Raw genomic sequence first — 26,817 nt, forward strand, 5'->3', positions numbered from 1 at the left:
TTGACTCTTCCTGGGTTAAGTCGACTCTTACTGGACTTTTTAGTAAAAGTTGATTAAAAGGGAAAAGTGATAAATTTTGAACAACATTTATTAGACAGAGTTGACTAGGCCTAGGGAAAGTATACTCTTACTGCCTTGAGTTAGTAAAAGTTGACTTTTTGCAGGGGGAAAACCGATTTGGTGTTGGTAAAGTCGACTCTTACTGGACTTTTTAGTAAAAGTTGATTAAAAGGGAAAAGTGATAAATTTTGAACAACATTTACTAGACAGAGTTGACTAGGCCTAGGGAAAGTATACTCTTACTGCCTCGAGTTAGTAAAAGTTGACTTTTTGCAAAGGGAAAACCGATTTGGTGTTGGTAAAGTCGACTCTTACTGGACTTTTTAGTAAAAGTTGATTAAAAGGGAAAAGTGATAAATTTTGAACAACATTTACTAGACAGAGTTGATTAGACCTAGGGAAAGTATACTCTTACTGCCTTGAGTTAGTAAAAGTTGATTTTTTGCAAGGGGAAAACCGATTTAGCCTTGGTAAAGTCGACTCTTACTGCCTTGAGTTAGTAAAAGTTGACTTTTTGCCAGGGGAAAACCGATTTGGTGTTGGTAAAGTCGACTCTTACTGGACTTTTTAGTAAAAGTTGATTAAAAGGGAAAAGTGATAAATTTTGAACAACATTTACTAGACAGAGTTGATTAGACCTAGGGAAAGTATACTCTTACTGCCTTGAGTTAGTAAAAGTTGACTTTTTGCCAGGGGAAAACCGATTTGGTGTTGGTAAAGTCGACTCTTACTGGACTTTTTAGTAAAAGTTGATTAAAAGGGAAAAGTGATAAATTTTGAACAACATTTACTAGACAGAGTTGATTAGACCTAGGGAAAGTATACTCTTACTGCCTTGAGTTAGTAAAAGTTGACTTTTTGCCAGGGGAAAACCGATTTGGTGTTGGTAAAGTCGACTCTTACTGGACTTTTTAGTAAAAGTTGATTAAAAGGGAAAAGTGATAAATTTTGAACAACATTTATTAGACAGAGTTGACTAGGCCTAGGGAAAGTATACTCTTACTGCCTTGAGTTAGTAAAAGTTGACTTTTTGCAAGGGGAAAACCGATTTAGCCTTGGTAAAGTCGACTCTTACTGCCTTGAGTTAGTAAAAGTTGACTTTTTGCAAAGGGAAAACCGATTTGGTGTTGGTAAAGTCGACTCTTACTGGACTTTTTAGTAAAAGTTGATTAAAAGGGAAAAGTGATAAATTTTGAACAACATTTATTAGACAGAGTTGACTAGGCCTAGGGAAAGTATACTCTTACTGCCTTGAGTTAGTAAAAGTTGACTTTTTGCAAGGGGAAAACCGATTTAGCCTTGGTAAAGTCGACTCTTACTGCCTTGAGTTAGTAAAAGTTGACTTTTTGCAAGGGGAAAACCGATTTGGTGTTGGTAAAGTCGACTCTTACTGGACTTTTTAGTAAAAGTTGATTAAAAGGGAAAAGTGATAAATTTTGAACAACATTTAATAGACAGAGTTGACTAGGCCTAGGGAAAGTATACTCTTACTGCCTCGAGTTAGTAAAAGTTGACTTTTTGCAAAGGGAAAACCGATTTGGTGTTGGTAAAGTCGACTCTTACTGGACTTTTTAGTAAAAGTTGATTAAAAGGGAAAAGTGATAAATTTTGAACAACATTTATTAGACAGAGTTGACTAGGCCTAGGGAAAGTATACTCTTACTGCCTTGAGTTAGTAAAAGTTGACTTTTTGCAAGGGGAAAACCGATTTAGCCTTGGTAAAGTCGACTCTTACTGCCTTGAGTTAGTAAAAGTTGACTTTTTGCCAGGGGAAAACCGATTTGGTGTTGGTAAAGTCGACTCTTACTGGACTTTTTAGTAAAAGTTGATTAAAAGGGAAAAGTGATAAATTTTGAACAACATTTATTAGACAGAGTTGACTAGACCTAGGGAAAGTATACTCTTACTGCCTTGAGTTAGTAAAAGTTGACTTTTTGCAGGGGGAAAACCGATTTGGTGTTGGTAAAGTCGACTCTTACTGGACTTTTTAGTAAAAGTTGATTAAAAGGGAAAAGTGATAAATTTTGAACAACATTTATTAGACAGAGTTGACTAGGCCTAGGGAAAGTATACTCTTACTGCCTCGAGTTAGTAAAAGTTGACTTTTTACAAGGGGAAAACCGATTTGGTGTTGGTAAAGTCGACTCTTACTGGACTTTTTAGTAAAAGTTGATTAAAAGGGAAAAGTGATAAATTTTGAACAACATTTACTAGACAGAGTTGACTAGGCCTAGGGAAAGTATACTCTTACTGCCTCGAGTTAGTAAAAGTTGACTTTTTGCAAAGGGAAAACCGATTTGGTGTTGGTAAAGTCGACTCTTACTGGACTTTTTAGTAAAAGTTGATTAAAAGGGAAAAGTGATAAATTTTGAACAACATTTATTAGACAGAGTTGACTAGGCCTAGGGAAAGTATACTCTTACTGCCTTGAGTTAGTAAAAGTTGACTTTTTGCAAGGGGAAAACCGATTTAGCCTTGGTAAAGTCGACTCTTGCTGCCTTGAGTTAGTAAAAGTTGACTTTTTGCCAGGGGAAAACCGATTTGGTGTTGGTAAAGTCGACTCTTACTGGACTTTTTAGTAAAAGTTGATTAAAAGGGAAAAGTGATAAATTTTGAACAACATTTATTAGACAGAGTTGACTAGGCCTAGGGAAAGTATACTCTTACTGCCTCGAGTTAGTAAAAGTTGACTTTTTACAAGGGGAAAACCGATTTGGTGTTGGTAAAGTCGACTCTTACTGGACTTTTTAGTAAAAGTTGATTAAAAGGGAAAAGTGATAAATTTTGAACAACATTTATTAGACAGAGTTGACTAGGCCTAGGGAAAGTATACTCTTACTGCCTTGAGTTAGTAAAAGTTGACTTTTTGCAAGGGGAAAACCGATTTAGCCTTGGTAAAGTCGACTCTTACTGCCTTGAGTTAGTAAAAGTTGACTTTTTGCCAGGGGAAAACCGATTTGGTGTTGGTAAAGTCGACTCTTACTGGACTTTTTAGTAAAAGTTGATTAAAAGGGAAAAGTGATAAATTTTGAACAACATTTATTAGACAGAGTTGACTAGACCTAGGGAAAGTATACTCTTACTGCCTTGAGTTAGTAAAAGTTGACTTTTTGCAGGGGGAAAACCGATTTGGTGTTGGTAAAGTCGACTCTTACTGGACTTTTTAGTAAAAGTTGATTAAAAGGGAAAAGTGATAAATTTTGAACAACATTTATTAGACAGAGTTGACTAGGCCTAGGGAAAGTATACTCTTACTGCCTCGAGTTAGTAAAAGTTGACTTTTTACAAGGGGAAAACCGATTTGGTGTTGGTAAAGTCGACTCTTACTGGACTTTTTAGTAAAAGTTGATTAAAAGGGAAAAGTGATAAATTTTGAACAACATTTACTAGACAGAGTTGACTAGGCCTAGGGAAAGTATACTCTTACTGCCTCGAGTTAGTAAAAGTTGACTTTTTGCAAAGGGAAAACCGATTTGGTGTTGGTAAAGTCGACTCTTACTGGACTTTTTAGTAAAAGTTGATTAAAAGGGAAAAGTGATAAATTTTGAACAACATTTATTAGACAGAGTTGACTAGGCCTAGGGAAAGTATACTCTTACTGCCTTGAGTTAGTAAAAGTTGACTTTTTGCAAGGGGAAAACCGATTTAGCCTTGGTAAAGTCGACTCTTGCTGCCTTGAGTTAGTAAAAGTTGACTTTTTGCCAGGGGAAAACCGATTTGGTGTTGGTAAAGTCGACTCTTACTGGACTTTTTAGTAAAAGTTGATTAAAAGGGAAAAGTGATAAATTTTGAACAACATTTATTAGACAGAGTTGACTAGGCCTAGGGAAAGTATACTCTTACTGCCTCGAGTTAGTAAAAGTTGACTTTTTACAAGGGGAAAACCGATTTGGTGTTGGTAAAGTCGACTCTTACTGGACTTTTTAGTAAAAGTTGATTAAAAGGGAAAAGTGATAAATTTTGAACAACATTTACTAGACAGAGTTGACTAGGCCTAGGGAAAGTATACTCTTACTGCCTCGAGTTAGTAAAAGTTGACTTTTTGCAAAGGGAAAACCGATTTGGTGTTGGTAAAGTCGACTCTTACTGGACTTTTTAGTAAAAGTTGATTAAAAGGGAAAAGTGATAAATTTTGAACAACATTTATTAGACAGAGTTGACTAGGCCTAGGGAAAGTATACTCTTACTGCCTTGAGTTAGTAAAAGTTGACTTTTTGCAAGGGGAAAACCGATTTAGCCTTGGTAAAGTCGACTCTTGCTGCCTTGAGTTAGTAAAAGTTGACTTTTTGCCAGGGGAAAACCGATTTGGTGTTGGTAAAGTCGACTCTTACTGGACTTTTTAGTAAAAGTTGATTAAAAGGGAAAAGTGATAAATTTTGAACAACATTTACTAGACAGAGTTGACTAGGCCTAGGGAAAGTATACTCTTACTGCCTCGAGTTAGTAAAAGTTGACTTTTTGCAAAGGGAAAACCGATTTGGTGTTGGTAAAGTCGACTCTTACTGGACTTTTTAGTAAAAGTTGATTAAAAGGGAAAAGTGATAAATTTTGAACAACATTTATTAGACAGAGTTGACTAGGCCTAGGGAAAGTATACTCTTACTGCCTTGAGTTAGTAAAAGTTGACTTTTTGCAAGGGGAAAACCGATTTAGCCTTGGTAAAGTCGACTCTTACTGGACTTTTTAGTAAAAGTTGATTAAAAGGGAAAAGTGATAAATTTTGAACAACATTTATTAGACAGAGTTGACTAGGCCTAGGGAAAGTATACTCTTACTGCCTTGAGTTAGTAAAAGTTGACTTTTTGCAAGGGGAAAACCGATTTGGCCTTGGTAAAGTCGATTCTTACTGGACTTTTAGTAAAAATCCCAGCACAAATTCGACTCAACGTGGGATGCTAGCATCCCGTATGTCAGCAAAAAATGTATGTGAATATTAGTGAAAAATTATCATACAATTATTTTTTAATAACCAGACATATTCAAAGGGTTAAACATCTCCTTAGACTGGATAAAGACTACCTAGAACTATACATGAGAGAGCATCAGAATACGGGAAAAATTATTTATTCTGTACATAGAAATTAAATTTAGATTGTAGTATATGAGTAAATGGAAAAAAAATATTTATCAGTATTTCCGAATTTTTTAGTAGTTTTAAAATAATATTAAATATAGATAAATAGATATGTATTATTCAATAATCACAACATAACTTAAAAAAATTAGAATAATTTAATAATATTGAACGAAATTTGACTATAATATTTCAAATATTATTTTATATATTTTTCTTGAAAATTATTTTGTAAGAATATTCAAACGCTTAGGTCTATTTGGAGGGTCTCATGACAAAGTAAAAGGTTGAATACAAGCAAAAGAATGTCTTCGTGTACGTGAATGCGTATAAAATAGTAGTATTAGTGGGTTTTTTGGTAATTATAAAATTTAAACTCCAGGAATACTCTCTTAAATGCATTCGTGTACCTAAGCAATACTCTCTCAGTGTATTTGACCCTCTACCGCGTTTGGCGGAGTGTTAGACACTTCGGATAGGTCTGGCCTTTTAAATAATGACTTAGAATGGTCATTTGAACACTTATAACCCTCAAACATTGTTACCTACACCAGTGAGAACATGAAAAAAATTTGCAGCTTTTATACTTTAACGTATATCTGGCAGGCACTGGCTCTCACTCTACAAGCACCACCAAGAACTTTTCTTTTCGGACCCAATCATTGGTGGACATGCTATTGATAATTTATGCCGATATTTGATTTTTATTGACTGGATATACACAAAATTTAGTTAAATGTATTGAAATCTGCGATATTTGTTTAAAGAGCACAGAAATAGTAAGTTAGTAAAGATAAACATGCATAGGAAGAAATTAACAATCGCGAAAATGTTGAAAAAGCGAATGGCTTTAGACTATTAGACAAACAGTTAAAGACATAATATACTTATTGCCGATTTGAACATGAAAAATTGTCGGGTATCACGAATGTAAACAGAATCACAGACGCATTCAGTTTTACTTTGTCTCGTGAATTAACTCTCCCTATTTTCTTTTATCCATCAAGGTGGTAGCTCATGTTTTTACGTTAACCTTTTTTCCGTGATAATTCTCTCTATAGAGTGGTACCATGTAGTTGGTGGTCTTCCTCTGAACTTGTTCTCGTTCTTCTTGACTTCCAAACTTGCTTGACCTGTCTCTCAGTCTTCATCTGTTTTAGATGGCCGTATCATTCAAATTTTTTCTAGTAATTCGTCTATTTTTGTAACTTCTAGGACTTTTCTTAGGTACAATGTAGTTTGGTCTTCGTTATCCTACTGTCTGAAACAAAATTGAGGATTGGTGTATACAAGAAGTTGTATACACTCATCTTCGTCTTTATAGATACCTCCATCTTCCTCGATTCAGTACTACACTGTCAACAATTGAGGAAATTCAAATGAATCGCTCAAGTTAGTTCAAAGGAACGCGCGTGTGTTCCAATAAAACGCCAGGCTACACATATACTACCGGTCAAAAGTTTTTGCCCTCTCATATAGTTTGATTGATACTTAGCAAATAAAAATAGTACAATCGATTTTGATATTTATACTTTAAAGAATATATATACAATAGAATATAGTAATAATAGAACTACAGTCTTTAATTGTTACATATTTATCTTTTTTATTCATTTGCTTTTGTGGTGTAAAATTTTGGCATTATCTGTAACAATTACGACAAATAATCGTCGTCTATTTGGTTCCATTTGTTTTTTGGGATTTTCCAAAGATTTGTCTCACAACAACTCAATCGGGTTGAGGTCGGGCGACTGTAACGACCAAATCATTATTTTCAGTACATATCTAAACTATCACCGAGCCTTTGCCGTGTTTTACAGTCTGCCTTTGATTTGCGCACTAATACTCTTCTCTTAAACTCAAAAATCTCAAACTTTGACTCATCACTCCATAAAACATAGATTTATTGATCTGAGCTGCTATCTCTGGGCCCGTGAGTCGTCGATCACGTTTACTGATTAATACGATACGTTTATATTCAGCGGTGGAGGTTTTTCGAGGCTGCTCTGAATTTTTTTCCATCGCCAAAGCTGCTTGTGGATGCTATTTTTCACGTCGTAGTCCATGGTACGACGAGCTATTTTCAATTCGGCGACAATGGTGCGGTTACTTGCGCATGGACTATGAAGACTGCGATTAATGCACTAGTTTCTTGTTTTTATCCATTTTAAAACTTTCAAAAACAGCACAAAAACATGTATCGGTCCAAAAAGTATAAATCACAGCACGTTCTTGCGTCTCACAGGGCTAACTGGGACTAAACTACAATCATGAACTCCAAAGAAATAATTCACAGTTATAATAATATAAATAATAAGCAAATCAGTCGATACTTGCAAATTTTAACTTGTCCCAGTCACCGACGTATAAAATAAACAAATAACGGACACTATTATTTTTTGTTTGACACCCTTTCGACTTTCGCTTGATAAACTTTGACCGGTTTTACATGTTTAATCCCTCATCGTTTTGATGCGCCCACAGTATAGTACGGAAATTACACCATCTGATTATTATTTTTATCGATCTTTGCAAAACTTTCTTGATGGGAAAAAGTATTCAAACAGACGTTTATAAATAATTTCCATTCAAAAATGGTAAATACTTTTTAGATGTCCGTGTATTTCTCTGATGGCAAAAAAGAATATTCAATTATAAAATGATATACAATATATTTTGGTATGTCCTATATAATGACCTTTTGTCGTTTACCATGAAATAAAGTGCCGATCGATAGTGTTGCTCTACTTGTGTTGGAATGAAACGTCTATCCATCCCGAAAAACGATTTCCCTTTAGTTTCCTTATAAATGCGAGATAGGGGCGATGTCGCCGAAAACTATCAATAATTTTTGCCGGTCTAAAAATGTTTTGTGATTATTGTGCCTCGTTTTCAAACAATAACAGACTTGTATATTTTTATATTTCGAAAATGTATAGGGTGAGTCAGACTTTTATAGATATCAAACTAAGAAATTAACTAGAACATAAATAGTAAATTGGTGATCTTATAATAATGGAATTTTTTAAAAAGCTTGAAAGTTTGCTATTTCTGCTTGTGATTAAAATATTTTCAACCCTCCCATAATACAATCCGTTCCAAAATTTCCAATTTTTTACATTTTATGTATCACAACTCGCTCTTAAATTATACGCCTCAAAACATTACAATAGTTACTTGTTTTTTAAAATTTTCTCAATTTTATTCCGATTTCCAGCTCTACTGATCTTCCCATACATCTTTCCCAAACTCACTCAGTTTTTTCCCTCTTTGTAGATTCAAATTTGGATAATTAATCTTCTGCCATTGTTTTTTATAATGTCCATCCTATGTCTCCAAAATTTCATCTTAGACATCGAATGTTTTAATTTTATGTACCAAATATTAGATCTAACCCAAATCACTATATACAAAAATTGGAATAATCCTCATTATTTTTAATTTGATACAACCCATCTGACTCGCCCTTCTAAAAAACAGACTCGTTTTATTTAGGTATTAAATAACAAGATAAAAATTTTATTTTTACACGAGAGTAATTCGTAACTAAACCATGAAGAATGGAACTATAATTAGAACAAACAGGACTACAGAATTGAGATATAAAAGATCTCCATCCATTGCTCGAAAACAAGAAAATGCAACTAATGGTATATCTGCATCTGTCAAGCCTGGAAGTTCATCTACGTAGGTTATAGTTTACTTATCAGTTTTTGTGTTACTGAGTAAATATATAAATTAGGTCGAATTTATTTGAAAATACGTAATTTTCGATGTATTCAAAATAGTTTTCAAAATTTCCGCTAAGATATTCCAACACACGTTGAGTAAAGTTGAGTATAACTAGTCTGAAGAGGCCCAAGTAGACCTAAACTGGTCTGATTATGATTTTTTCTTGTTGTATCGATATCAAAAAAGTTTTCGAAGTGAATTTAGATCAATAAAAAACTTTTGTTATATAGTTGCATTGTTGTTAATTTTTCCTGTAGATAAAACTGTTCCTTTTATTTTCAGCAGTACCACTACCTCAAGATCTCGCCTTCTTTCATCAAGAGTAAGTACTCCCAATTCCATTGTAGATTCCCCGAAGTCCATAGCTCGTGTAACACGTCCATCGGCAACTAGTAGCCCAGTTCGCTACAACAGAGTTGCTAATCTTTCATCAACATGCGGTTATGATTCAGATGAGAGTATCCGTCTGGATCGTGCCAGTCGTACAGCAGTCAAACAGGATATCGTCGTGATTAAGACTTTGTTGTTAAAACTTAGGAGAGCTCTAAACGAGGTTAGTAATCAAGCAATCAATGTCTTAAAATCTTAAAATGTTTTTGTGTTTATTTGTTGCACACTATGTATTATTTTGTAGATGTTTTTTTTAGTGTTAATTTTTTGGGATATTAATTACAACATTCTACATATTTTTGGTAAATACAAAAAAAATTAGTAAGCTTGTGAAATACACTCTTAATATGCCAATGAGTTGGTAGTAAAAAAACATGGTTTCTATAAGAAATGAAAATTTCAATTTTCTTCCAACACCTCACTGGTGCATCAACCAGAGGATTATCCCTGAAGTACCTCGCTTGTCCTAGAGATGACGGTAGTTGCTTGAAAAATACCACTGCAGCTATCAATAGTGAACGTTTGAATTTGTAAACAGGGAACAAATTGGTCATCGTTATGAGATACAATACTTTTATTTGGAAGGCGTTAGCCCAAACCAAAATCAAAGTTGTTATCAACAGTAGAAGACCAGCATTGCAGTGGTTTCCAACCAACCAACCAACAAGTGACGACTCCTAACCAATGGATCAAAAACAGCGCCGTGAAGATGTTTCCATCGAGTGTTTGGTAATGTTTCACAAAAATAGCCGACCCTTTGGGCCGTTTCATAACCATGGATGAAATGTGAATCCATCACTTCACACCCAAAGGAAAAGAACAATCAAATCAATGTATCAAAACGGTCCCAAAGAAGGCAAAGACTATTCCTTCTGAAAGCGTCGGTTTTTTGGAATGCACGGGGGATAATTTTCATTAACTATCTCGTGAAAGGAAAAACTATCGACGGCGAACTTATTGCAGCGTTTGAGCGAAGAAATCAAGCAAAGCGGCCGCATTTGGCTAAGAAGAAAGTGTTGTTTCATCAAGACAATGCACCAGCTCACAAATCCGTTGTTGCAATGGCCAAAATTAATGAGTTGAAGTTTGAATTCCTACCTCGTCCACCTTATTCGCTAGATTTAGCCCCCTCGGATAAATTTCTATTCCCAGACTTGAAAAAAATGGTTCGATGTTCGGCTCGGTGGTCGAAGATTTTCCAACAAAATTTTGGTGTTTTCTTTGTTGGGCCAGGTACTTCTGGGACCATCCTCGTACTACCATGTTTCAATTTAACACGTTCATTTCAGGTTCATTATATAAAATTGGTTGTTTGTTTTATTTCTTTATACTACCTCCGAATCCTAAATACGAGGTCTTTAAGTAATAATTTAACCATGGGGATAACAGTAATACTAACATTTTGGCTTCTCATATATATTTACCTATTTTGTTTGTTTTTTTTGCATGTTTTGTGATTTTGTTGCCCTTCAGACAGTAGAAGAGGAATTGTTGAGGGTAAGTAACCAACATCGCCATTTTTGGTGTTTCATAATGAATGAAAAAAAGAAAAATTTATGTAAACTATAGGAATTTAATTCCAAATTATTTCGTTCCACCAATTAATTAAATACTGAATTTAATTTTAATATTTCAGTCAGAAACTCACAACCCATTCGAAAGTCAGCACTTGACGAATGGGATCTTCAATAGTCTGTGTGCGGACAACGACGCAAGCGCAAGCGATGATGGTGGTCACAATGACTCTAAACAGGTGATGTTAGAACTAGCGGAATTGCGGAGACAAGTACTGTTTCTTCAAGGACAACTAGAAGATAGAGAAAAAACTGTACAAAATCTTCAGCAACAGATGTTGCGGCTCGCAGAAGATAATTACCATGCTAATTCGGCACCAGCTTCTACCACATGTGAAAGTCAAACATGTAACGCAGCTACACAAACAGAAAGGGTGAGTTTTAAACAAACTTACCAATAATTATTTATCTAAAAGTTTCACATCGCCTTAAATCCAGCTACTTAATATGAAAAGCTTGCTGGAACAAGTTAGTCTAATAAGCTGTTTCCAGGAAAATTCCATCAGCATTTTGCAGTATCGTGTAATGTTCTTTTCCTCTTGAAATTATTTTCTACCTTGTCTAATAGAGTGATTTTTCTTTGGAATGTATTTTTTCCATACGATTTGTATCGAGCTTATGAAATACTCAATATATTAAGTTTTTTGTCTTTAAGATTCGACCAATTTCGGCGGGTCCTTCGCTTCTTAATGGATCACCAGTCGATGGTAGCGCTGGGTCCTTAGTCAGGTAAAAATAATAAACTTTTTATAGCACATTTAGCACAATTCATTTACATCTCATCTTCATCACTCGCATTTACACTTTCTTTCCATCATCAACTTTTAATCTCATTAGTTTAAGTATAATTCATGTATGCACAAATTTTTAAATTAATTACTTTAAGATCAAAATCGTTAGACCTTTTTGGTTCTAATATAAATAATGTCAATCAATCCAGAGCAGCTCTTCTGGCTCATTGAATGTCTTGTAGTCTTATAGAATCAACTTTGATTCTGTGGTCATGCTTTACACTGCCATTAGTCCACTGCACTATATATGAAAATGGTATTAAATGGATTTGAATATTGGTCATAACAATGCTGGTTAGATTATGTCGAAAAACTAAACGATTAAAAGCTCTGTCTTTCATGGTTTGTTCAATTCCAGCTCTTTGAGTGTTTTTTTCGTCTCCTTCTATTGTGCGTTTTAATACATCAATGCTTTCTTCGACCACCTGTTCTGCTCCATCCTCTTCACATGTCCGTACCAGAGCAGTTGCTAAGTTCTCTCTGAAGTCCTGTATACTCGACCAGTTCTTCGTCGTATATCTTTATTCCGTATATGCTCTGTTATGGAATCTTGTACGATCTTCTTAAGTAGTCCATTTCCACAGCCTCTATATTTTTCTTCTGTCTATCTGCTAGTTGCCAGCACTCTAATCCATACGTTAAAATAGGTTCCACTAAGATTTTGTATATTGTCATTTTTGTGTTTAAGTTAATTTTTTCTGACCTCATCAATGAGTTCAGAATTTGTGTAGATTTTGCACTCTACTTCTTATATTGTCTTTTGATGTTCCATCTTCTAAATTATTTAAATTGTCTAACCCTATTTATTTGCAGTTCGGGGTCTCCTTCTGTGCTTCCTAATCAAACCCCAGCATATAATCTGAATCGTCCTCGTCGCCAGCTATAATAACTTGGTCATCTGCGAAAAATAGAGTTGTTAAGCACTTATCCTCTATCTTAATTCCCATTTCCCAACGATGTACTCAGAGCTTCTTGAATGTATATTTTAAATAATGTCGGTGATATACTGCACCCTTGTCTCAAACCTTTCGAATGCGAAAATTGTTTTGATAGGGTATTTCCCAACTTGTCTACACCTTTTGACTTTTTGAATAGCTCCAACATAAACATTGCTGAAGTTAGATTTCATCATTATATCAAAAAGCGTTTTCAACTGCACCGTATCGTAGACCTTTTCGACATCAACAAATCTGATCTGAAATTTAACCACAGACACTGTCTAATATAATAATTTTCCTCTTTTCTATCATAGTATAAGACCCCTTCTTTTCCAGCAATTTGATTATAATATAATATTGACCTTAAAGTCTTCATCAAGTCCTGACGTTCAATACCCAAAATCTCTTGTAACTTCTAAATATCAAAGTCCAAATAATAACACCAAGTTTTGTTAACTAATTTGTTAAAAATAAATTATTGCATTGATTTTGTATTATTTTTTGTTTATGCTGCTCTTGATTCTTGCATTCCTCGGCTGGGATAACAGCTTCAGAATCGGGAAGGTAGTATTAGCTGATATGATTCTCGGCATTATAATTTTGTGTAGTTTTAATTTGTTCTGTTTGTTACATCTGTTATATTCGTGTACGGCAGTGTAAATATGTTGCGGTTATAAGTTTTTTGAAAAATCAAATTCAATTAAAATCGAAAAGAGTATTATTTGTCCATATTGTATATATGTTATTAATGTCCAACCATGAAAAATATAATGAGATATTGAACACACTATTCACTATCACTTCACCGATACTCAAAATTTCGATAACCAACTTATCATTTCCAGAGTAAAACTTACCTTTCATTGGGTGTGTAGTGTGTACATTTTCAAATTGCAAAAATTTCACGTTAAAATATTCCATTTGAAAAATAGTTGGTGCCCAATCTTGAAAACAGTACTCTAAATAAAAATTTTTTATATACGTCACTGACTTCTATGTAAAAATATCTATTATAACTAACTTTTATTTTTTTCCTATTTTATATGGGACCTGAAAATTACTTATATCTCCAAAAGTGAACATTTTTATTTTTGCCTTGTATTTCAGGAACAAAAGTAGTTGGAATATTTCTGTTTGTGGCTTTAATAGTTTAAAAAAAAGAGATACAGGGTCGAAAAACCCGCATGTTTATATCTTCAATAAAAGCTGAGATACAGTGCAGTCTCAATCAAAGTGGGACACAGTGTACATCTTATTTTTAGAATGTCATACACACTGCCACCCAAAGGATCCTTTTCTTGCTGTGGTACTGGAGAGGCTCAGTATTCTCAGCTGATCTTTCAGAAATTTCAGTATTTGGGATCTTCATATTTTATTTAATATACTCCCAGGTGTAATGCTATGGTCTGTGTATACCAGTACTTGTGTTTTCCTTGTTTTTAGCGTCCCTTATTCTGGTCAAACCAATTTTACGTACTATCCATATTGAACAGCTTACTGCTTAACGGATCTCTCTGTTTTAATCCTGTGTTTATCTAGAAACATTTTGATATTGTTTGGTTTGCCTTTATCTTTGTTTCTATATGTTCGATTTTCATTTTGTTTAGTATACAACTTGAAAATAGTGAATACTAAGCCTCAAAGAGAATGTAGATAAAGGTTTTGACATCTACATAGCAGAATTTGCACTTTGTATCTTCTGCTAAATCTTCTCCAAGTGTCCATTGAGGCGGCATTACCCCTAAAAAATTCGTAGTGTTCTTACGTTCAATAAATCTTTGGTTATAGGTTCCCAATAATATCTTTGCCTGTCTCCCCCTGTTAATTGTTGTTTAACTGAATTTTTCCCTATCTTCCATTTCTGGTGTTTGCTCTATTGCCTTGTAGCCGATTCCACAAAAAGGTTCAGTTTCTGTGATGGGTTTATCCTCCCCTACTTTAGCTTGTGTTTTCCATATTCCATTTCCTTCCACTCCAGAAGAAAGATAGAGCCAAAAATGAGTTAACGCTAGACAAATAATATTCTTCGTGTTACTGTTTTAATATCTAATGTATGTTTTTTGGTAGAGATTTTACGAACAAGCTTTTTTAATTTATATGAATATAGTTTTTTTAAATAAAATATTGAATTTTTGTATTAAATCACTTAGAACCTTTTTTTTATTTTTGTCTGTTGTCACAGTACTTTAAGAAACTCCAGGTACTCTAGGATAGGTCAAATAAATTAAAATTATAGTCCTGACATATTTGAACGTCTTCCTAATTGTAGGTAACTACTTCTTGGTACTGTATGTTCCAATATGCCTTGAATTCATTAATTTGGGAATTAAATCATTCAAACATATTTACTTTTCATTTTTATTAAAATTATTTTTCCTTAGTAATATTTTTCATGTTTAAACGATTATTGTTATTTCTCAAAACAATTATTTTGTGCCATTTGACCTACTTTTTTCAGAATTCATAACCTCTGGAGAGAGATAGCGAAAATCACAGAATAATTTGGTATCTACAACACAAGATCTTTTTATTTTTCTCCAAATTGTTTATTTAAATTTTTTTACTTTAAATTTTTTGTTAAACTGTTTTTCAATTGAGTAACAATAGTTTTTTTATCACAGAAAGAATAATATGGTATTAATATCACAAGATCTCTTTAGTTTTCTCCAAATTAATCATAAACTTTCTTACTTTTCATTTTGTTAAATTTACTTTAGTTTGTGAAAAAATGAGAAATATCTAGACAAATAACTAATATACTGTGAAATTGTTGATAATTAGTGCAGCACAGATTCATTTTTAATATGTTTCCACTTCAATGATATTGGAAATTTGTTGTGTGTATCAAAGAGAAATATAAATCCTCATGAATTTTAATTAAGAGAAAATAACGAGCAAAATTAAGAGTATAATCAAAGATATAGCATGTACAATGAACGTTTTTGGATACATATCACTTAAATAAAAAGAAATATTAGGAAGAAAAACATTATTTTAGTAAAACTTTTTGTATTATTGACAAGCTGTCTAGTATTAACATATTTTACCCTAATGAGGTTGTTCTGGGAAAGCGTTAATTTTCCTTTAAGTGAAGGGCAAAATGGTTGGGTGATTTCGCACATACATAACAGAATTTTATTATATTCAATTTCTTTTAAATCTATTTATGAGTGTAATGGATAAACCGTTGTTCCTTTTGAGTATACAGTGCCTTAAGATATTGTTTTCTGGTCACTTTTGTTGCAAATGCTATTTTCTTACATAAAATTTTGTGTTGATTATCTGTGATTATATATAAATGTTTTTCATTGCTATACATTTTTTTACTCATATATTTAGCGTTGATATTTTCTACAATTTTATTAAAAACTTTATCTTCGTATATAAAAATGTCAATTTATTATCTTTATATACATTAAAATACATGTTAATATGAAATAAAGTGGCCTTATGTATAAATATGATATGCTTAGTTGCAAATATTTGTTTTTCCAGTACTTGTAATAGTTTTTTTATATTTTACATGCTGCTCTACAGCAATTCCAGGTAAGAATAACCATTCCATTACTTATTGGTCTAGAAGGACCAATAAGTCATTTCATGCCCATTTGAAAGCTTCGTTCTAATAAGAATTCTTGTTGTAATGTTACTATCTAACTTAACAATACGATTTTTTTTGTTTCAGTGTGACTGAATCCTCATCACCACCGTCACCGAATGCCAGAAGGTCGCGACCTCCAACAGCGACATTATCAACTCCTGTTGACTTGACGCCATCGAAAAGATCTGCTTCGAGGCTTTGGAGGCAACCAGGGGAACCTCCTTCACCTCAGCGTTACGTCCCAAATTCTACTTCTTCTATACCGAGGCGGGCCCATAGTCGTACTAGAACGCCTGCTTCTACAACGTGATATTATATACTTTTGTCTTAAATTTTTGTTGTGAGGTTTTAGATTGAATTTTAGACGCATTGTAGTAGCAGTTGAAAATGCAGTAATTTTTTTGTCGGGACACAATTGTCATTCAATAAAATAAACGACGAAATTTTAGTGTCTGAAAATTGTATCCTGTTCGGATCAGATTTTGGTAGAACTATATCAGTCGGATCTGTAACATAATTAGATTGCAAGTTTACCTATTTATTAAATGCATCCCTATATAAATGATAATATGCTTCAGTAATTCAGCCAATTAAAATTGATAATGTTCTTCGACATTTCTGACTTAATATACCAGCAAAATCTTAATTGGAAATGTAATTTATAAAATGTTCAGTTCAATTCTTGAATGTGTTAAATGCAATATTAAATGATCCGCTTAAATATTTCCTGTAGTTAGTCGGAAATTTTGGAAAAACTTGTTGAACATGTCAGTAAAAGTGCCAAAATGTAATATATTATTAATTGCCATGCAATAACCTTGGTTTTTAGTTATTAAACAACCTTATCACTGTATTTGTTGTTACCTATACTTAACTACATTATGTATAGTATAAATTGTGCAGTCTGTAGTATGGGTATTTATTATTGTGGCTTTGAAAAATAATTTTTTTTTCTACTACTGCCAATCAAAAATATTTTGCTAAACATCTTCAAAAACAGTTTTACCAAATATGTTCATTTAATTTCATAGATCCACCATAATACAGTTTTCTAATTTTTCCTCAGTCCAACTGAAAATAAAAACATAACTCATTATTAATTTGTCATCAGTGTCGACGCTAAAAACAGGTTATAATTTGGAAACCCTCCCTCCAAAAATTTAGTTGCTAGAATACTTTTTGTTGAATGGCATGTTACATAATTTTGTATGTCATACTGAACACACTGTTTACACCACCACTACACCAACACTGACGGAAGTTCACTTTCAGTCACTGAAGACGATAACTTTGTAATCGAAACGCGCGTTAGACAGTGTAATTGTGAGTGTTAGTGTAAACAGTGTGTTCAGTATGAATTTCATTACTACATGTATCAATTGTTTGTTTGGCTTTTTTATAAATGTTGTCATTTGTATCTATCAAGCTTTGGTAGAAATCAAATTTTAAAAGGTTGTTTTCTTTTGAAGGAATTGGCACTATGACATTCTCGGGGAAAAATGTACAGGTTAAAAAACTTTCTTATGAATTATTTTTTTTATTCAGACATTATAAATGAAAAATAAATATTCTTGAATGACAAATTAGTTGATGAGATTGATTCTCACCATAACTGTCATTATAGTATTCGACCACTTCAGCTAATTGCACTGGAATGTTATCATTAATCAAGGGGCGCACGGAATGAACGCGAACATGATGCCTGTTCGCTAGGAAACATAACCGTAAAATTTCATGTATTTGAAGAAATTTGAACTTACTTTACTGGATGAAATATCTACAGTTATTTTTCTATAACATATTTCAAAATGAATGAAATAGATCTAGACGAATTTTTTAAACGTATATGAATGAATTGGGGTTTATATGATCAACTTTTTAACTTATTGAGTAGATAGTTTATAAAACATTCAATAAGAAACCCTGATTGTCAATTAGATCATAAAGTTAATCATTAGTTCTTGTCATGGTGTTTACAAATGGGAAATTGATTCCATATATTATGCTAAATTGAAGTTTTCTTATATCCAGCCGACTGTTTGTTATATAAACAGTCATAAACATATTATATCAATAAGTAATTTTTCAGGGTACCTGCAACGACAAACTACACTAGAAAAGTGAGGTTATGTTTTTTACATTCAACGCGTAAAAAGTTGGTTAACTTCGACGTGTCATGAGCGCGTTCAAGTGCGATCATTGTGTGCGTTATCACAGTTTCTCTACAAGTTGAACTATCTTTAACTTTTAAGAACGTGTAGAGCGCGCCATGTTCGCGTTCATTCTGTGTATCGCTTAACCTTGCATTGTATTAATGCTACACTCAAATAATTTGTAACCAAAATGGGTATAAAAACATGGTAAAATTGAATTGTCCCATATAATGTTCAAATTATTATAATTTACGACCATAATGATCTAAACGATCTCGATATGATATTCAAATAGACTATTTCATTAAGGAAACTATACTATTCGTTATTGTAATAATTACCTTAAATTGATAGTTCTGGAAATTACTTGCATTTGAAATAAAAATCAATAGTTCCAATACAGTACAAGATCGTAAATCCGGAATTGCTGGGAAACGATTGGTTCCGGATTTTAGATCATACGAACATTTGAATACATTTATGGTGGCGCTATCTATCGCGCTAACAAGAAATCATATCACATTTAATACTGCACAAAAACACTTTTATAAAATAATAATAAAAAGTGTAAATACTTTATAAACAGAAGTTAAAATAACATCAATAAAAGTAATAGTGGAGAAACAATAAATAAAAAAAAATTCTAACTGGAAAAGCAAAAAAAAATTATGATTCTACATGCTATCGTTATGTATGATGTCGCCTTCTAGTATCAAATATATATGCATGCTAAAAATTACGATACGAACTAATCAGTTCGGATTTTAGATATTCCGCGTTATAGAAGTCCGGATTTACGATGTTCAACTGCATACAAAACAGGGCCGAGAACAATATGTCTATAAAAGCGTCAATTACGTGAAACATGTAACGTTAACTATCATTTTTCTATAAATTTATCACATGGAATCTTGTGTAGTGCCACAGTGCACTAACAAAACTGAAAAATTTAAGTCGTCGTTATGAAATCTTTCATTCGGGGTCGCTGATTTCGAATTCGACGCCAAATTTACGGAAACTACTTTGCTACTACATTTAGACCAGCATTAAAGTAGAAATAAAACTCAATAGTCTATTTAGAAACTATGAAAATATACTTTACTTTGAAATTTATTACAAATTGTGGTCATTCTGGCAGATAATGGTATTTTATTTTCATTTAATTAAGTTATGTATATTTTTTGACATATATACACAACATAAAATTTTAAATTTTGTATGTGGCAACTCTGTGCAAGAAAAGGGGGTATTTCTTGCACAGAGTTGCCACATACAAAATTTAAAATTTTATGTTGTGTATATATGTCAAAAAATATACATAACTTAATTAAATGAAAATAAAATACCATTATCTGCCAGAATGACCACAATTTGTAATAAATTTCAAAGTAAAGTATATTTTCATAGTTTCTAAATAGACTATTGAGTTTTATTTCTACTTTAATGCTGGTCTAAATGTAGTAGCAAATATCATTATGGTCTCTTCATGTATAAAAACGTTTTAACTAAGTTGGAATTTCTGGAACTGTTGGTGATATTCATACTGTTTACACCAACACTGTCTGACGTCTATTGTAAACAGTATTGAATAGACTATGGAGAAAAAATTACTGCATTTTTGTTATAAGTCACAAATAATTATTCATGGGAAAATGGGTTAGTTCATTTTGAACAATAATTTACATTAACATCACATTCCAATTAAGTTGGAATGTTTGGAACCGTTGGTGATATTCATACTGAGCACACTGTTTACACTAACACTCGCAATTACACTGCCTGAGGCGCGTTTCGATAACCAATTTATATTCTTCTTTTCTGAAGATAATAATTTGGTTATCAAAACGCGCCTCGGTCAGTCTAATTTTGAATGTTGGTGTAGTGGTAGTGTAAACAGTGTGTTTATTATCACATTCCAATAGTTAATTTCATTTTTATAATATATTATTTTATTACAAATAAAATCTAATTAAAATAAAGATTTTTCAAATTGTTTTCAATGCACAATATTATTTTTATTCCCATGAGTATATATTAACATTCCTAAATATTTTTATAGCAAATGTAAAAGATATATACATGAATACTTTTGACTGTGATTTATTTTTTTTTTAATGTAATTATTATTCCCCTGTATATCAAAACTCAAAAATATTTGTATAACCTATAAAATTTAAGCCATAAATATTCTTTTTAGAAGGAAAAGAAGTATCAATTTAAAAATTTCGAAAAAATCATAATATTGTTTGAAAAATGTATTCTTCATGTGTAAATTCAACTGAAACGTACAATGTTCATTTAAAATATTTTGTTAATATTTATTTAATTGTGCAATATGTTATTGTTGCTCTTAACGAGTATTACTAGCAGTAATTAGATCGTATTTATTATTTATTGAATGAAAATATAGACAAGTCTTACATTCTATTGTCTTTTTATTCCCTGAACGATAGTCGACAGACATGTCTCTGAAACCTTTTTAGTAAAATTTTCGATGAATAAACTAAAACAAATTGGAGAAAATATTATAACAAGACTAGGTATGCAATATAAACTCCTAGTTTACAAACTCGCCTTCAAGCCAATATGGACCTTATAGGATCCAGTTATGAGGGACGACAGCCAAATTTCATCTAAAGATTATAGAGGTTTCAGTCTAAAGTATTACGCCTACTCCATCAGACTTTAAAACCACCGAACGAGCTAGAAGTGAATCTATTTGAGAACACTGAGCAAACACAAAGTTTTAAAATAACAAAACCATTGGACTTGACGGATCGTTTTTAAATGTATATTTATATCGCACTCCTACTTCAATAGTGCCATATCCAAAAAAAATTCAAAATTGTCATTTTCCGTCCAATGTATACCTTAAGATGATGTTACAGGTTTTAATAGTACCATATCATTAGTACTAACAGATTCTGCATGAAACGCCAAGTGTATTACTCGCGTCTGTATGAACCATCAACAGTACTGTAAGCCAGTATGTCATCTCATTTCGTCGGGAGATGTTATAAAAATCAAAGCTGTGGTGCCATAACTCACACTGATTTTTTTAATATAGAGATCGGCAAAAACTTTGACAGAGACATAAATGGAAATCTACAAAGTCGAAAATTGTTATGTTGTTCTTCCTCTCATTAAACGGAAATTTACTTAAGTTTAAACGCAACCTTGTAAGGTGATTTTTACTGTAAACATTTTTTTATATTATATTAAGTTAAATTACAAATAAAGTCATATATTTCGTTTTATTCGCCCCAAGCTCTAACTCAACAAGTCTAAATAAAATTAACATTAACATTAGTGTGATATCACTAAAAAATTTTGTTTAAAGTTGTCTGTAGATTTTACATCACTAATCAGTAAAGATATCTTCAAACTGAATGTGCACCGAATTTGGTACACCTAATTAACTGATCCAAAACAAATCTCACTTAAAATCGTTTTTTTTTGGCTTATCCTATAAAATTAGCATTTATGAGCTTGGTACTATTGAAATAGGGGTGAGATATATTAAGTTATAGTAGTTCCTACAAACACAGAAAATAATTATCAAAGAAAATTGTATATTGTATATTTGACTATACATACTGATTGCATGTAGTAATAAGCAGGACAAAAATAAGTAGTTTGGAGATCTACTCTACTATAATCAATATTTTTTAAATTCAGTTCATTATATTTCTGGTCACTCCGTATAAATAGAAATTAGTTAAAATGTCTAGTCCTCCCAATGGAATAGGATATTTTGAAATGTAAACCAACTATCAAAAGTTAGACATTTTAATAAATAGTTATAAAAAAATACAAACAAAAAAATCACAACTCAATCCTTAAACTTGCAAAATTCCAATATTTTTCATAATGGTCAGAATTCACCTATTATACAATATTATTTTATATGAATAGCACATTCAAAAAATAACAATTAAATTGTTTCCAATTTCAGGAACTGGGCACACATTCAATTTTTCATTTTCTTTCTGATATCAGGAAACAAGCTTCAATCAAATTATGACCACATACCAGCAACTCAACATTGAAACCTTGAAGCAATGAAAAAAAAATTTTGTAGGTCTTTTCAATGACCAAAAGCTGTAGCACCCAAACGGTTTCATAGGCTTGTTAAATGGGTTTTATCTTGCATAGATAGAAAGTTGAAAGATACCCACTTGGGAAATGGTGAATGTAAACCTTTTCTTACAAAATCATTTGAATGCCAAATGTTTAGTTTGAAACGTTGAAATTTTTTTTATATACAAAAATCTACTAAAAACATGGATTTAATTCCAACTAGGAATTATTAATAGACTTTAGAGATCATTGAAATTACCTAAATGAATATGGTTATGTCATTAAAGCTCAATCATTCCAATAAAAATATATCATCAGCATCGAAAAGGTGAAGATCAATATCATACCAAAAAGCATGTATCAGAATAACTTTAGAGGATTGGAAAAGGTGCTTGAAAGTGTTTTATATTGATCAACAAATATTCGAGAAAAATAGTTGCATTATTTGATTTTTTTTATTTCAGTCAGTGTTAATAGTCAAATTAGACATAATTAAGTATCAGATAAACTACAAGTGGATTTTATGTTAGATATCTAATAATATTTTTTGAAACTTTTATTGTGTAATACTTTTAAAGGCAAAAATTAAAAGCGGTGCTAGTAACAAAACAGTAATTGATATTAGTTACTGAACAAAACTTTTTAGATTGGTTGTTGTGAATATAACATAAAATATACCAATCTATAGAAACAGTAAATTACTAAAGTTTCTAAATCAATGTAGCGTCAATTTTCGATAGGCATTTGAAATACCAGTTCATCAAAAATCCTTATAAATACTATCATAAAGACATCAAACCATGTATAACGATTGATTAACGTTGTACATCAGTTTGTAAAATACTTTTAATGTAGCCATTGTGTATGTATTTTGAAACATATTTTAGAAAAAACTATTAGTAAATATATACATGTATTTACTTCATTAACCATTTCTTAACTTCGATTCATTCTGTTACCCCAACCTCTTCTGTGTTCATCTTTAAATTCATCTCTGCTCCTCATTCTTGCGATATGTTTATCACTATCTTCTTCAATTAATTTTTCAGTTTCTTCTTTTTCTTTCTCCTCTTGATTTAAAGATAAACCGGCGGCGGCGGCTTGTTGTAAAGTCGTTGGACCTTTCTTCGGTTTAGTTGGATCAGGAAAAATACCGTCCTCTACTCTTTTGTGATAAAATTCTTCCACCTGAAATTAGTTTCGCTGTTAAAATAAATAAAACGTTTTTTATATGTCAATATATGCAGATTATTGACTATTACCATACTATAGTGTATTCATTTCAAAAACAATGTTAAATTTTCAAAACATTTTTTAATGAACCACCACAAAGAATTACAGCAGAAAAGTAGGTGAATACAATCGACATTTTAATAATTAGATTGAGACCAACATGTGACAATTAAGCATTGAAGAATGAAGATAAACTAACTTAATACAAAATATTGGTTACTGGAGGGGATCCACGCAATTGGGTATCACAGTCATCTGAATCACGACTCGATGATTTGGGAATAAAATCTAGCGCGTTTGAGTCCATCGGAAGAAGCAACAGGGCGAAAAATACCACAAATATGATTTTATTAAACCATGAATACTACAATTTCGACACTGTACGATTATCATGGGTATGAAGGGTAATTGTGTTTACTTGTTGTCTATTTGTAAAATAAACGCATTTTTGAATAAGAAGCTGGTCTTAAATAAATGATATATATATATATATATATATATATATATATATATATATATATATATATATATATATATTGGTATATATAAATGCAATGATATAGCTAATCATTAATCATTTTCTAAATATGTTTGATAAGAATAAAATTTAAAGATTTCTCTATCATGTATATTCTAAAACTAATTGAAAGATTATTAATACGTACAGTCATTATCGGCAATGATGGATAACCAGCTCCAAAAACAGCTTTCTGTATGTCATCTTTTGTTATCACAATTGGCTTCAGTGGAGGAGGGGGTCTTTTGGGTTGAGGTTTTTCTTCATTTTTCATATTAGCCATGTGTTCTAAGATCGGTTTTTCCATATCAATACTGTTTAATTCGTCTATTGCTTCATGCATAAACAGTTTTATCATAGTTAGAAAGTATTCTCTTTTTATTTCTTCATCGGCATGTTCATTTTCCATGTTTTTCTTTAAATCTTCTAATTTGGACTTTAGTTCTTTTTGTTCTTTAAATCTGTCATATGAAAAATATAAAATGTTAGTTTTGAATTCCTTAGTATATCCACATGTCTTCTATATTAATTGGAATTTTGTTTTTTAAGCAATATTATTTACATTGAAAAATTGGAAGTTTTTATTACAAAAAACAATTAAATTTTATATGTAGCTTACATAATAAAATAAACACATATACTACAGGTGAAAAGTTTTTGCCCACCCTATAGTTTGAGTGATATACAAATAAAAACAATAATATCAATTTTAATATAGTTATAAGAAAACCACAGTCTGCAATTATCACATATTTAAATTTTTATTCATCAATGTAGCCCCCTTTTATTATTTGGCATTCTGCACAAATAACCGACGATTATTTGGTTTCATTCGTTTTTAAGGATATTCTAAAGGTGTGAAGTGGAAGTACGACACTGCTTTTTGATTTCCCTGTCCAATTTGTCCCACAACAATCCAATCGAGTTGAGGTCGAGCGACTGTAACAGTAAAATCATTACATTATTTCTCTCCAATTATTTCAAATACTCTTTGTACCGATTCGAGGAATAATCCACCAGTCGCCCTTCCTTCAAAATATCCCCACACATGGATATAGAATCCATTTTTCGTTTGACCTGAGCACAACAGTCTTAGATCCAAAAATCTCAAACTTTGACTCATTACTTCAAAATGTTCTTTAGCCCACTGTAACCACCCAACACTGTAATTTTCTTTCGACACCTTATAAGATTTCTTCACTGCCACCCTTCCAAAACTTCCTAGCTTCTCACAAATCTACTTTTCACTAGAAGTACTCAAAGGTAGATCCCTAGATTCATTGATCTGAACTGCTATCTCTGGGCCCATGAGTCGTCGTTCATGTTTACTGATCAATGTAATATGTTTATCTTCAGGGGTTTTTTAACAAGGCCACCCTAAACGTTTTCTGTCACAAAAGCTCCTAGTGGATGCATATTTCTTCACATTGTAGTCCATATTAATATGTAGAGGTATATTTAATTGGACAGTAATGATAGTTACTTTTGCCTAGACTATAGAAACAATTTCAACCATTAGTTTCTTGGTTTTACCCATTTTAAACCTTACAAAAAAAATTCCTAGGTATACAAACTTGCATCTTGCTGAACTAACTGGGACTAAACTATAATCATAAACACCAAAGAAATAATATGAGCTCAAATAAAGTAAGCAAAATAGTAGCCACTGTTATTTTTGGTTTTGTTAGACAACAATTTTGCTTGAAAATGTGGATTATGGGGTAGGGAAAAACTTTTGAAAGCATTTACTCAGAAATAATTACCTCTGAATTTTATTTGCTCTAGTATTAACAGAATATTCTAATTTCTCAAATTCTGTTTTTTCTTTTTTCTCCTTCTCCTCACTTTTATCTTTGAATTGATTACTGCCCATTCCATAATCATTACATCTTTTTAAAAAATCTTTAAAGTAAATTTCAGCTACATCAACTATATCTTTTCTTTCTTTTGAAGTTAATTTTAGAGTAAGGGATCCTAAAAACGCTGGCAACAGAAAATACTGTAAATCATTGGTGCTAATTTCTTCAATTCCTTCATTTGTGCTAAATATACTGGATATAGACACAAGCCTAGTTGCTTGTTCAAAGGTTTTCATGGTTTTCTTTATTTTTGTCTAAAAATGAAACATTCAAAAATATATATTTAAAAAACGCATAATTATTAATATTATCAAATGTTAATCTCCACCAATTCTGTTATAAATTTATTGTTTAAAGAATGTTTCAACTTTTTTTATATACTAGTCTCCTCAAATGATATAGTAACAAAGAATGAATTTCGTTTTAATTTAGTGAGTGAGAACTGTATTTGTATTTTTACAAAAAATACCACCAAAATTATATTTATATATAGAAATATTCCTATTGCACACCTGCAACTCATTGCTGTTTGTGGGTTGATCACTGCTTATGATCGAATTATAATTCTCCAAACCTTCTTTGAAGATCGAATCTAAAGTCTGAATATCAGTTTCATCGGTATCTTTCGTATTTTGAGCCATATTTCAGGAATATTAAAACAACTTTTCAATACCTCTTTTGATCAAGTTTTAAGGTTAAGTTTCAATTTTGGATGTCCACTTGACATCTGTTAAAATGTTAGAAAAAGAGTAGTGTATACTAATAAATTCGTACGTGAAAATTTTAGTGACGATACAAGTTAAAATAAACTAATA

The 26,817-nt window shown here is 31.9% G+C and overlaps 2 protein-coding genes across 10 annotated transcripts in view; one reads left to right on the plus strand and one right to left on the minus strand.

The window, feature by feature from the left end:
* Positions 1–17,816, plus strand: part of LOC130450059 (uncharacterized) — a 98,338-nt gene extending 80,522 nt beyond the window's left edge. For 4 of the 9 annotated variants that reach the window (XM_056788222.1, XM_056788218.1, XM_056788221.1 and 1 more), the window contains 5 exons: positions 9,149–9,419; positions 10,730–10,753; positions 10,893–11,204; positions 11,486–11,559; positions 16,245–17,816. In XM_056788222.1, coding sequence (XP_056644200.1) covers positions 9,149–9,419; positions 10,730–10,753; positions 10,893–11,204; positions 11,486–11,559; positions 16,245–16,470 — 907 coding nt within the window. In that variant the 3' untranslated portion in view covers positions 16,471–17,816. Of the gene's footprint in view, positions 1–9,148; positions 9,420–10,729; positions 10,754–10,892; positions 11,205–11,485; positions 11,560–13,107; positions 15,532–16,244 lie in introns of those variants that run through there. The other 5 variants (XM_056788224.1, XM_056788219.1, XM_056788226.1 and 2 more) reach the window with 5 other exon arrangements.
* Positions 17,817–19,568: 1,752 nt separating this feature from the next.
* Positions 19,569–26,733, minus strand: LOC130450060 (immunoglobulin-binding protein 1). Its single transcript, XM_056788228.1, has 4 exons — positions 26,515–26,733; positions 25,907–26,256; positions 24,292–24,604; positions 19,569–23,581 (listed from the first exon to the last, which is right to left on the minus strand). The coding sequence occupies exons 1-4, from the start codon at positions 26,641–26,643 to the stop codon at positions 23,330–23,332; spliced, it is 1,044 nt and encodes a 347-aa protein (XP_056644206.1). The 5' UTR covers positions 26,644–26,733; the 3' UTR covers positions 19,569–23,329.
* Between the last annotated feature and the right edge of the window lie 84 nt (positions 26,734–26,817).

This window comes from Diorhabda sublineata, chromosome 11, assembly GCF_026230105.1.
Source record: "Diorhabda sublineata isolate icDioSubl1.1 chromosome 11, icDioSubl1.1, whole genome shotgun sequence".
NCBI lineage: Eukaryota > Metazoa > Arthropoda > Insecta > Coleoptera > Chrysomelidae > Diorhabda > Diorhabda sublineata.